Raw genomic sequence first — 13,463 nt, forward strand, 5'->3', positions numbered from 1 at the left:
AGAGATGTTCCATACTCCAATTTAGCCTTGACAATTTATTGCTAATGTAAATCTTGTAGCTAGAAAATTAACATTTACTTTTAGAAATGTAGAAAACCACAGATTTGAATATAGGCTATCTCTGTAAAACACTTCATTACTACAAATTATTTATTAGCCTCTGGCTACTGCATAATAAGTACAATTCTTCAGATTCTAAATACCATACAATAACTGCTGTCGATGTCGTCATGAGTCTGGGAAAGGAAAGCCAATATCAGAATTTTCTCTGGTAGCCAAGCTGGCGTTCATAAAGGTCTCGTCTTTGAAAGAAAAACGTGTTTGTAACTAGAGGGTTCTTACTTTGTGTTTGAACAAACGCTTGATAGAGGTCCCTGCAGAGTAGAGGATCTGGTAGGTCCCTGAAGAATTCTTTGAGCAATGTTGCCACATCATGCGGACAATTGTCCTCTCCAAGACAAATTTCCTTCCCACAATCAAAGTCCTCACGAAGCTGTAATGAAAACATGACAGATACATGACGTGTCCAGGGAACTAAACCCCTCACTAAATTATGTGTGCAGTATTCGAAAATGAAACATTTGCTACGTGACTATAAAAGTTTATACACCGTCGTAAAATACATTTTAATAAAACACAATACGACAGAAAAATTTGAAAAAAACATAAAAAATTTAAATATTACTGTGCTGTTGTCCAAGTCATACATCAGCTGCCTGGTAACACGGAGTCAGTACTGAATCTTACGATCCTGAAGAAAATCTGGTAAGAGGAGGAATGTGTATTTAAAGTTCTAATGTTTTAATGTATTGTTTTCAATTAAGCGGGTTATATTTATAATACGCAGAATTGAATGTTTGTAAAATATGTTATATATTGTGGATCCGTTCAGAGAATTTTGCAACTGATATAAATGATTCAATACGACTCTCTTCTGTCAGTTCGTTTATCAGCCATTCAAAAATATCGAGGAGTAAACAAACTAGCATAATTTCATTTCTGAAATGACGCTCTAAATCACGAAGTTAAGGAATAAATTAAAGACAATTCCATTATAAAATATAAATAAGTACGAGTCAGTCTTGTTTTTGTTCTTTTGGTGATTTCTATCAATGTACGAGGTATTAGGCATGTTAAAAGTCAAAGTATCATCATTGCATAAAGACTAATAAAACAGGGAATAAAAATGCTGTTAATATTTATTTTGAGACAAATTGCAACTGTTTATACTATACGACTTCACCTCATATTACTGGTAAGAACCAATCTTGAACATGCAGGTTTTTAATAACGATTACATACATAGTTTAGGCGAAATACATTTATTTAGTATACAGGCCTGTGAAAAATATACCTTATTACAGAATGATATGTTTTGTTAAATTATTTAAATCAAAAACATTAAAATTTATGTGCTGTTTACCGATATTCCCGTGTAATCATATTATTTACCAAACCACCCCTATATAAAAAAGTAGAGCTCGGGGAAGTACATTAATATTTATTGCCTATAAAACTGAGTGACATAAATACTTCCGGTCGTGGTCCATCGAGGGAACAATCAGAAACTGTGCCGAACAGAGGGAGAAGTCGTCTACAGGGGCGTTTCACGTCTCTTCTTATCTCCCCGAATGAAATCTAAATTTTCTACCCGCGAAAACTTCAGATCCTACCTTTACAAATTACATCAAATTTATTATAATGAGAGTGTAATATAACTTTTAATGTCCAGGGTTGATGAAGTGGGATCTTCACTATTGGGACGGACAGATATTTTTATTCGGGGAAGTGTTGGGGTCGTCTGGAAGTGACCGCCGGCTGGAGACGACTGTGTTAAAATTATGGTATGTTTTATTTTAGATTTACTTTTATTTTATATTATTTTTATTTATATTTTACTGCTACTGTCTAACTATAATTTATATATTTTGCATTTTATTCTCTAAATCCTTTTATAAATTCTTTCAAATTCTTTAGTGTTTCTTTCAATCTTCTACTTACAGACCGATATGTACATCTAATAAAAATTTAAGAAAAAACAACACCTCGCCCAAAATTGAAAAAACAAATGGCATGAAACATCACCAAATGGAATCATATTTGAGTTTTAAGTTCGTAAATATATTACACCTGATGATGGTTTTATAAAAACTGAAACATGTTGTGTAAAGGATGTTCCAAAATGTAAATCGATCAATCGATATGGAACATCAATGATATTTTATTATCTTAATTATAAGAAATTTTAAATATTGTGATAAGACGGATCAAAATAAATAATAATTATTATAAACTTAATTTCCTCACAAGTTTAGGACAGTTTTAGCTGCAGGTTTAAAAAGCATGGGAATTGCACTACAGATCTCCTATATTGGAGACCCTCTGCCTTTATCGTCAGATATGATATAATCTTCAGCAAAATTAATCATTTGCAAATGCGACCAAAGCTTTTCAAACAGAATACCTCGTGTAAGATATAATAAATAAAATGAAAAGTCGAGTTTACTTTCTTCGTTCACACAATAAAGAAGCTACTTAAACTCGCTCACTAATGTGGGATTCCCAGTCCTTCATCTTCCTCTCATCAGATTGTCGATGCAAACAAACTCTATTCCTTGTTTTTGTCCTGATAAAAATCAGGAAAACTTCAAAACTTTTTAAAAAATAAAATATTGTAATTGCGTCATATTGTGATCCGTATATTAAAATATATATTAAAAATTATAGTCATTCACAATTATAATAATAAAATAATATTAAAAGGTTTAAAATATCATTTTAATACACTACTAGTTTCGGCTGCATTCAGCCATCGACGGGTGTATGTATTATAAAATCAGTAAAATAAAAAAAAATAAAAAAAATAAAAAAAAATAAAAAAAATCAAAAAAAAACAAAAAAATCAAAAAAAATCAGTAAAAATCAGTAAAATGGTAAAATGGTGATAGGTTTATAATACATACACCCGTCGATGGCTGAATGCAGCCGAAACTAGTAGTGTATTAAAATGATATTTTAAACCTTTTAATATTATTTTATTATTATAATTGTGAATGACTGTAATTTTTAATATACGAGGGTCGCTCATTAAGTAATGCCCCACATTTTTTTCCTCAGAACATATTTATTCAAGATGGCTCAAATTTAGTGACAATATAAATCAATGTTTCCTTTACACATACTATTTTTCCACATAGTCCCCATCAACTTGTACGGTTTTACGCCAGTGTGGAACAAGTGCATGCATGCCTTGCCGGTACCAGCTCTTGTCCTGTGCACGTAGCCATGTCCTCACTGCTTGAATCACGCTCTCGTCATCTTCAAACCTTGTTCCGCGGATAGCATCTTTAAGTGGCCCAAAGAGATGGAGTCGGAGGGTGGATGGGGCAGCACCGTTCAACCAAATTTGGTGATTTCTTCCCGGGTTCTCGGACTTGTGTGAGGGCGTGCATTGTCATGCAGGAGCAAAATTTCTGCTGGATGCTTGTGAGGCCGAACTCGTCGGAAACGCTTCTTGAGGGTTTCCAGGGTCATAATGTACGCGTCTGAATTGATGGTCGCACCTCTTGGCATCACATCCACAAGAATGACCCCATCACTGTCCCAAAAGACAGTCATCATGACTTTTCCGGCGGAGGGAGTTGACTTGAATTTCTTCTTTCTCGGTGATTGAGGATGATGCCACTCCATTGACTGCCTTTTTGTCTCCGGCTCAAAGTGGTGTATCCAGGTTTCGTCACCTGTAATGATCCGGGACAGAAAGACCTCTCCCTCAGCATCAAAACGCTCCAACAATTCAGAAGAAATCGTTTTCCTTTGAATCCTGTGGTCTGCTGTGAGACTTCGTGGAACCCATCTTGCGCACACCTTCGAATATGCGAGAGCCTGGATAATTGCAATCACACTTCCATTGCTGACTGAAAGCTGTTGGGCCAATTGTCGAGTTGTGATGCGCCGATCCTCACGAATAATGGCATCCGCGCGGTTCAACATGTCTGGAGTGGTGGCTGTGGCAGGACGCCCAGAGCGCGGCAGATCACGGAGCTCGGTTTCTTCACTTCCTGAAGCTTTAACTCTCTTAGCCCAGCGACCAACGGTGCTCCTATCGACTGCACAGCTTCCATACACAGCACACAAACGTTTATGAATGTTCACCACCGTTTCTTTTTCAGCAAAAAAGAATTCAATTACAGCTCGTTGTTTGTAACGAGAGTCGTTCACAGACGCCATTTTAACAGTTCACTACAGCTCCGCTATCGGTTGGAATCATTTGAAACTCCGTACACGAACGCGGGAAACATCAAATCTCAAGCATGTAAAAGTGCACTTTTCTATCTTCATTATTGGCTGAGAAAAAAAATGTGGGGCATTACTTAATGAGCGACCCTCGTATATTTCAAAACTTTTTACAAATCGACGCTGGTCTTCTGGGTTGTGACGCCGTGCAGACGACTACCAAGAAACCAATGATTCAGGAGAAACACACCGTCTCCATCTTCGGGGCTAAAGATGGAGGCAGTATCGATCTACGAGTCTACACGACTTCACAACTTATGAGAATCTGATAGTCGCTCAGCTTGCCAAGAATGTTCTTATATTCTATGGAATCCGACGGTGTATTACCATGTTCACAAGGACTCACCACTGGACCATACTCCTTCAAGATGGACTAAAACATACATACCTCGGAGATATTGCGGGTTCGGTTCAAGACCGCCGCAATAAAGCGAGTCACACTGCATATAAAAGTAGTATTTTAAGTGTGCAATAGCATTATGTCTAAAAAAACAATGCGAGAATTACCAAAATGTGACGCAGAGACGCGAAGTGAGCACGTGCTGTTGGAAAAATGGCGCTGATAGACTTGCTCGACGAAGGGTTGCCACAAACCTTGAATTTGTAAAAAAAAACGCAATAAAACGAGGTATGCGTGTATTAGGAATATTCTACGTCTTCCAAGTGGTCCATTGACTTCTGGTTCTCCCGACTAAGCCTTTTATGCATTTCTTATATCCCTCCATGCCCTCCATACCACACACCCCGACCTCCTTAAGCAGGTAGTGACGTGGAGGGGGGAGTAGTTTATGACCAGATTTCGTACCGCGTAGTTTGCGTCATTCCATGTGCTCAGCAACGCGCACTGGCGTCATGGGCAGTAATTAGGATGTAAATCGTGTACCTGAACAAACAACATGCCCGCGGAGAAACGTCAGGATGGGGCCCTGGGGGGGGGGGGGGGGAGTGAGGGGCTACACCAAAGAAATAATCTGGAACGTTTAAGCCTGAAGTGAGGAGCTCACAACTTCGCCGTCAGTTTGCAATCCGAAGAAATCGCCCTGAGCTTCTTCGGACTGACAAAGTCAGACTATCGATAGAGTTGCATCAAAAACACACCGGATACAGAGGTCAAGACAAGAGTTGGAAGATTTCTGTCTTATGGGTTGAGCCGTGTAGTCTGGTAGAAGTTTATCAACGTTTCGGAGGTCTCTGATGCCTCCATCATCAGGGCGATGAGTATGAAGATTTCTGTCTTCTGGGTTGTTGCGCTGTGTAGTCTGGTCGATGTTAACCAACGTTTCAGAGGTCATGCTGCCTCCATCATCAGGGCGATGAAGATTTCTGTCTTCTGGGTTGTTGCGCTGTGTAGTCTGGTCGATGTTAACCAACGTTTCAGAGGTCATACTGCCTCCATCATCAGGGCAATGAGTATGAAGATTTCTGTCTTCTGGGTTGTTGCGCTGTGTAGTCTGGTCGATGTTAACCAACGTTTCAGAGGTCATGCTGCCTCCATCATCAGGGCGATGAAGATTTCTGTCTTCTGGGTTGTTGCGCCGTGTAGTCTGGTCGATGTTAACCAACGTTTCGGAGGTCTCTGCTGCGTCCATCATCAGGGCGATGAAGATTTCTGTCTTCTGGGTTGTTGCGCCGTGTAGTCTGGTAGAAGTTTATTAACGTTTCGGAGGTCTCTGATGCCTCCATCATCAGGGCGATGAGTATGAAGATTTCTGTCTTCTGGGTTGTTGCGCTGTGTAGTCTGGTCGATGTTAACCAACGTTTCAGAGGTCATACTGCCTCCATCATCAGGGCAATGAGTATGAAGATTTCTGTCTTCTGGGTTGTTGCGCTGTGTAGTCTGGTCGATGTTAACCAACGTTTCAGAGGTCATGCTGCCTCCATCATCAGGGCGATGAAGATTTCTGTCTTCTGGGTTGTTGCGCCGTGTAGTCTGGTCGATGTTAACCAACGTTTCGGAGGTCTCTGCTGCGTCCATCATCAGGGCGATGAAGATTTCTGTCTTCTGGGTTGTTGCGCCGTGTAGTCTGGTAGAAGTTTATTAACGTTTCGGAGGTCTCTGCTGCCTCCATAATCAGGGCGATGATATAATCGCTACAGCCCAGAAGACAGCCATCTTCGTACTCACCACCGTGAAAACCTCAACTCCTACTTATTTAGCAGTTGTTTTGGATGTTTGTCAAGAGAGGTTTTTACACTGAGGGTAAAACTGAAATTACAACAAAGACTCCAGAAAATAACTGGGTTTTAGAGGAACAAATTTTGGAATGGAGACTTACCTGAGGGCACATGGCAGTCACGTGACGGGTCGGATAAGGGAATCAGATTCATGTAGGGGATTTTGTTGACAACATTTTGGAAATTGACGACATGGAAAACCAAATCTGTTTTTAAGCCTGTGAGGGTTTGAACTATATTACGTGACTCCGATCATGCGTACTGGTTGGCTTTATAAATATAATTATTAGATTTTTAGTTTTATTACTACAGAATTAATTAGGTGGCCTCATACGAGAGTTTTACATTAGCAACTGATAACAAGAATGAAGTCTGGGGAGTATTACGCGGTGGTTGGCATAGAAACAGCGTAGAACCAGATAAAACGTGACCCGGCGCCACTTTGTTCAACACATCGCTGACGTAGTTCGTCCTGGAATTCAACCCGGGCTTCCGAGGTTAAAACCTGGCAGAGCTACGAGGTGCGATCGGAAAGTTTCAAGACTGTGTCAATAGAGGGCGAACCGGATGTAGTACGAGCTTCTGCCGCTAGGGGGTGCGACCTACATTCATAGTGAATCAGTGTGCCAGCCGGCATCATCGAATTAGCATTTGTTTCTTAGTTACGGGCGTTTTGGTAGTGCATTACACCGACCCTCCTGCGATTTCGGAATGGCGTGTGCATCAAATTTTGCCAAAGACTCGCCAAAACGTTTACGGAAACCTATGAAATGCTAAAGCAAGCATTTGCGGAGTCCGCAATGGGTCGTGCACAAACTTTTGTGTGGCATTCACGTTTTAAAAATGGCCGAACCTCTGTCGATGATGACGATCGTTCTGGACGACCATCTTCGAGCACAACGCCCGAAAATGTTACGAAGATTCGGCAGGCCATTCACGAAGATCGACGTCGTACCATCAACGACTTATGCGACATTGTTGGGATAGGCTATGGGACCTGTCAGCTGATTCTAAAGGAAGAACTCCACATGCGACGCATCCTGTCTGAGGACCAGAAGCAGAATCGACTTGACTTCTCGTTTGTCAGGAGCTCAAAGATCTTGCAAGAACCGACCCCAACTTCCTTTCTAAGCTCCGTGTGACTTCTTCCTCTTCCCAAAGATGAAAATTCAGCTAAAGGGAAGGAGATTTGAGACGATAGAAGAGATTCAGGCAGAATCACAGATGGTGCTTGACAGGCTGACAAAGAAAGATTTCCAGGGATGCTTGCAGGCTTGGCAGCGGCGCTGGGATCGTTGTGTTCACTCCCAGGGGAACTACTTCGAGGGTGATGGATGAATTTAATACCTGAGATAAGTGTACGGGATTTTATAGGCGCAGTCTAGAAACTTTCCGATCGCACCTCGTATAAGACTGTCAAGTATAAAATTTAAATGTTGATGCTCGATGGAACTCAACGCTTACCTGTCTGATCCGTTTCTTGGAACTGCTGACTCTGAAAATGCCCAGGGTTCGGAGACCGAAGTTCTCGAGGTGACGGAAACAAGATTGCACGATCTGAGGGATGTTGGGCTCCCGTTCTCCGGAGGTGATGTCCGCCGTCGATCCACAGGACAGGGAGTCTAGCAGGCCTGGTACGCTCCCCGCCATCCGATCTCCCGGAGACATCAGGCTCTCACACGATCCCCTCTGCAAAGAAAACTACTTCGGGCGTCTCATAACTCAAGTACAACCTACCCAGTAGTTCTTATATTTTAGTCTCGTGAAACAAATTCAGTCGAGATATCACAGAAACCACGGTCTATGCACAACATCTAAGTAACTAATGCATTTACTTATTTTGTTCCTATATCAATTAAATAAATGATTAATATACCAACTACAGTGGCTTAACTTACTGACTGATCTACCTCAAAGTCTTGCTGACTATTTATTTATTTATTTAGTGTTCTGTCTGACGACAGGTCCATATGAACAGGATCCTTCCATCCTTTTCTCGGACTGGGACCTGTTCATATACGTTCTTGGCAGATGATCCAGAAGTGGTTTGCCATTGCCTTCTTCTGTGTGTGAATGGAGTAATTGTTGGGATGCCACGGAGGAAAACTCCGTGTTGCCTAGACCACGGCCTTGCCCAACACAAGTTATAAATTCGGGCACCGCCGTGAATCGAATCCGAGACCCCAGGATTACAAGGCCAGCGTTCTAACCGCTAGACCACAGTGGCGTCTTGCTGACTACTTACCTGCAAATCTGACTTACTAGTAAATTAAGAACATAACTAAATCACAAACTAGAGTAACTTTGTGAGATTTCTGGTTTTCACGGTGAATGCGATTGCCCTGATGATGGTGGCAGTAAGTACCTTTGAAACATCGGTAAATTTCTACCAGACTACACGGCGCAACAACCCAGGTTCACCGCCGTGAGATCGTAAAATCTCTCAGTGACTTATTGGCTGTCAGCTGATTTGTTGGTTCTCTGGTATCGACTGAGTAGTTTGAACGTCTTAATCATTCGAAGCGAGATGCATATCTTAATATTATTTTAAGTTCAAACCTCAAATTTAAAAAAAGTGTCTCTATTACAAATATCAACTGGTGAATGCCGTTTACGAAAATAATCACCGTTTACTGAGAATCATAAGAACCACAGAAATTAATGTTAAAGTAAGTGGTTTACAGGGTTAATATGCAAATTATTAAACGTTACTGGGCAAGGCCGTGGTCTAGGCAACACGGAGTTTTCCTCCCTGGCATCCCAACAATTACTCCATTCACACACAGAAGAAGGCAATGGCAAACCACTTCTGGATCATCTGCCAAGAACGTATATGAACAGGTCCCAGTCCGAGAAAAGGATGGAAGGATCCTGTTCATATGGACCTGTCGTCAGACAAAACACTAAATATTAATAAGATGAGGTGGTCTAGCGGCTAGAACGCTGGCCTTGTAATCCTGGGGTCTCGGGTTCGATTCCCGGCGGCGTCCGAATTTATAACTTGTGTTGGGCAAGGCCGTGGTCTAGGCAACACGGAGTTTTCCTCCGTGGAATCCCAACAATTACTCCATTCACACACACAGAAGAAGGCAATGGCAAACCACTTCTGGATCATCTGCCAAGAACGTATATGAACAGGTCCCAGTCCGAGAAAAGGATGGAAGGATCCTGTTCATATGGACCTGTCGTCAGACAGAACACTAAATAAATAAATAAAAAGTGTTGTATTCTATCTGATAATATAGGAATTTTAAGTTCTCTCAACAAATAAGGGCCCCAGGTAGTTTGTTAATGTTTTGTGAAAGCAGTAGACATATTTTATAACTCGCTGCTGTCAAAATTTCTATGGTAAGGCAATGTTTCTGATATAAATAAAATAGGTACGAACTAATTATGTTTAAGCTCAACGGCGAGGTGTGTAACTCGCTTCTGAAAGCAACGGTTTTATCTTCTAAAGAAGTTAGAATTATTTATTTGAAACTAAACCTGCAACCTTTGCAACCAACAACCGATCTCCAATTTCTTCACAAATCCGGAAGCATAAAAGTTAATTGTTTCTAACTGTGACGGCGACAGAATCTTTTGTTCATCAATTTGTCCATGGCAAAGTTTTCCGTTGACGAACGCTGTGTCGAAATCCTCTGGACTGTAAACAGTGGGAGTAAAACTTCAGATTACAATTTTGATTTCCCGTGGTCTACGGCATTGAGACCTTGTGCACTCGCTGCAGAGATGGGTGGGGGAGGGGGGCCTAGTCAACGAAGCGTTATTTACATACCCAAAATCTCCGAATAGCTCGCTCTGCCACCCACACGTCTCTGGATGCCATGCATCCAGACTCTGGCGTGTACGCAGACCCACGGCTGTTCACACCTACATAGCCTGTGGTGTTCCAACAAGCTAGTACACCAAACTATTCAGTATTAGAATATAAGACCACCTTCCTCTGTTTCTCCTATCCCTTCTCATCTCGTCTGTTTTATTAACTGCCTATAACTTTCATAAAATAATCCGTCACATTCTTCGGTAACTTCAACGGACTTCAGCAACTCCATTTTGGTTCCCCACGGGGCTATCGGAGCCATAAAACGAGGCTTCACTATTGTGTTCAATGTGACAACCTGTACATCACATCGTTTGCGTTACCATCTCCATAACCGATTAGAAAATACATTAAACGTCTTCTTAACCTCGCAAGTCACGTGCTTACAACGTTTCATTAAACATGTCTGCAGAATATTTTGTATGTACTAAATGCCCGTCTCTTGAGTTTAAATACATTAATTACTTTTTCGTAGCGAAATTAACTGAAGCGATTTCAGGTATCAGAAGTACGTTCGTACGTATCTGTTACATTTCCGCTTTTCCCGTGAATATCACGTGATATTTATATAGCCTATAGTCTATTGTCGAGCATGGTTTTACAATATTCACCGTGGTAAGTCTATCAATTAATTATTCTACTGCCCTCAAGGCTTAGTATCAAGCGCTCAGATTTATTACATTACGTTCTGAATGTTAGTTACTAATTGAGATATTGTCATCTATATTGTAGACCAGTGGTATTCAACCTTTTTTGTTCGCGTACCCCCAGATATAATTTCTCTTCGACTTTGTACCCCCAAAGTTGTTGGTGTATAATTCAAGTTATATATATATAGTATATAATTTACATCTAAAATAAATTAAATAAATTACATTACTGATTATTCAGTGTTTATCATAAAATAATATATTTTTTTTAAAATTTCACGTACCCCCAGATATAATTTCTCTTCAACTTTGTACCCCCAAAGTTGTTGGTGTATAATTCAAGTTATACATAGTATATAATCTACATCTCAAATAAATTAAATAAATTACATTACTGATTATTCAGTGTTTATCATAAAATTATATATATTTTTTTAAATTTCACGTACCCCCTAAGATGTCTTCGCGTACCCCCAGATATAATTTCTCTTCAACTTTGTACCCCCAAAGTTGTTGGTGTATAATTCAAGTTATACATAGTATATAATCTACATCTCAAATAAATTAAATAAATTACATTACTGATTATTCAGTGTTTATCATAAAATAATATATACATTTCTTAAATTTCACGTACCCCTTAAGATGTCTTCGCGTACCCCCGGGGGTACGCGTACCCCAGATTGAATACCACTGTTGTAGACTACATAAAATATGCGAGCATTTGCAAAAACACAAAAAAAGTGAATTCAGGAATACGTAAAGCATTACGAAACACACACAATAGTGTTCTCTCGTAATGCTTCTAAAACCACCGTCACATGTTTATATGAAAATGTTGGGTTCCTACAATGGTAATATCTTACTTGCTTAATACTTACACAATCTTCTTCCTCCTTATCGAGCCACAGGCCAATTAATGCATGTTAAAAGAAATTACATCAATTGTACTAACTAATTATCAACAGCAGGACAAATCTTATTCTATTTCCACATCTGATAATTGTGTCTATGAGACTCTTAATCCGTCAGTATCAATATAAAAAATAAACACATAACAAATACCTACTTATTTTCAGACGAATCATCGAGTTTTGTACGTAAATTAATAGATGAATATACAGGGTGATTCAAAATGTTAGGGCGAAACTTAAGGAGCGTATAAAGGGACTCAGAGAGAATAACTTTCGAATAGGAATCCACGTCCTCCGAAGTTATCCTGAGTCAGTCGAGGCCATTGAAGGTAGGGAAGTCTGACAACATACAGCTGAAATAATCTTACTTTGCTATTCTCGTACTAGCTTAATTTTGTTTTTTATTAATGTACAAGGATTACATTAGCAATCTTACAAACGAAAGTTACAACAGACTCCACTAACTTCAATGGCCTCGACTGACTAAGGATAACTTCGGAGGACGTGGATTCCTATTCTAAAGTTCTCTCTGAGTCCCTCTATACGCTCCGTCAGTTTGGCCCTAACCTTTTGAATCACCCTGTAGTATAAAGCATTAAGCTTTGTGTTAAGTGCCAGAAGTGCTCCTAACGAAGGTCACTGCCGGGGGTACGCGTACCCCAGGTTGAATACCACTGATTTAGGGCATTCCTCATGACGAATCAGAATAACAGCGTAATATTTAGTAAAACAATGGACTTCTAAGGTGGTACAGCGTTTTAAAACTCTCATATTTCTATATGTTCAAAAAAATAATAAACATTTCTTGATTGGACAGTGTTTTTTTTGTCATATTTTCATTTGTACAGTTGTAACTATAGTCGAAACATAGTAAATAGATGCTTAATGTCTTTTTCATTTTGTTGTTTGTAAGTGCGTTTGATTTAATCCTGTACCTACAAATGTATTTCGTAATACGAGGCGCGTCCCAAAAGTAAGTTTCCCACTCGTCCCACAGCTAGCAAACCTTATATTGCGCGAAGCGACTGTGCGTACGTGATAGAGCAATGACGTAGCATGGCGCATGCACTAACGGCACTTCCCGCGTTCTCACAGTAGCATCGTTGCAGCTGTTGAAGATGGAGGTTCTTGTTCCAGCTCCCGCCGACTGTGAAGTGCGGTCAGTGATAACGCTAGGCCGCACACGGCTCGACGGACAGCAAGTCTCCTGCAGGAGTTCAGCTGGGAGGTGTTTAATCATTCACCCTACAGCCCGGACCTCGCTCCCAGTGATTTCCATCTTTTCCTACACCTCAAGAAATTCCTGTCCGGTCAGCGTCAGCGTTTTGAGAATGACAGAGAGGCGGAGATGGTTGTCACACAGTGGTTCCAATCCCAGGCGGCAGACTTCTACGACACAGGTATTAAAAGTTGGTCCCACGGTATGACAAATGTCTCAATTCCGGTGGCGAATATGTTGAAAAATAGCTGGACACTTGCTGTATCTGTTGCAATAAATATTTCCATGAAATTGTGTTTTGTTTCTGTAAACGGCCCCAGGGAAACTTACTTTGTAGACCAGCCTCGTAAATACACGTTCCTTGGACTTATTGAAATTCTTTAACA

At 40.4% G+C, this 13,463-nt stretch overlaps 1 protein-coding gene across 3 annotated transcripts in view; it reads right to left on the minus strand.

Annotated features, from left to right (window-relative positions):
- LOC110829683 (Rho GTPase activating protein at 102A) overlaps positions 1–13,463 on the minus strand; it is an 83,239-nt gene that overhangs the window by 12,564 nt on the left and 57,212 nt on the right. For 2 of the 3 annotated variants that reach the window (XR_002543037.2, XM_022063671.2), the window contains exons 5-6: positions 7,936–8,172; positions 343–493 (exon numbers count right to left, since the gene is read on the minus strand). Coding sequence is in view for 2 of the 3 variants with exons in the window: in XM_022063671.2 (XP_021919363.2) it covers positions 343–493; positions 7,936–8,172 (388 nt within the window). In the remaining variant the exon portion in view is untranslated. The remainder of the gene's footprint in view (positions 1–342; positions 494–7,935; positions 8,173–13,463) is intronic. The other variant, XM_022063672.2, reaches the window with a different exon arrangement.

The sequence above is a fragment of the Zootermopsis nevadensis genome, unplaced genomic scaffold, assembly GCF_977971745.1.
Source record: "Zootermopsis nevadensis isolate Lab colony 2312 unplaced genomic scaffold, Znev_1.0 Znev_ptg000020l, whole genome shotgun sequence".
NCBI classification, from domain to species: domain Eukaryota; kingdom Metazoa; phylum Arthropoda; class Insecta; order Blattodea; family Termopsidae; genus Zootermopsis; species Zootermopsis nevadensis.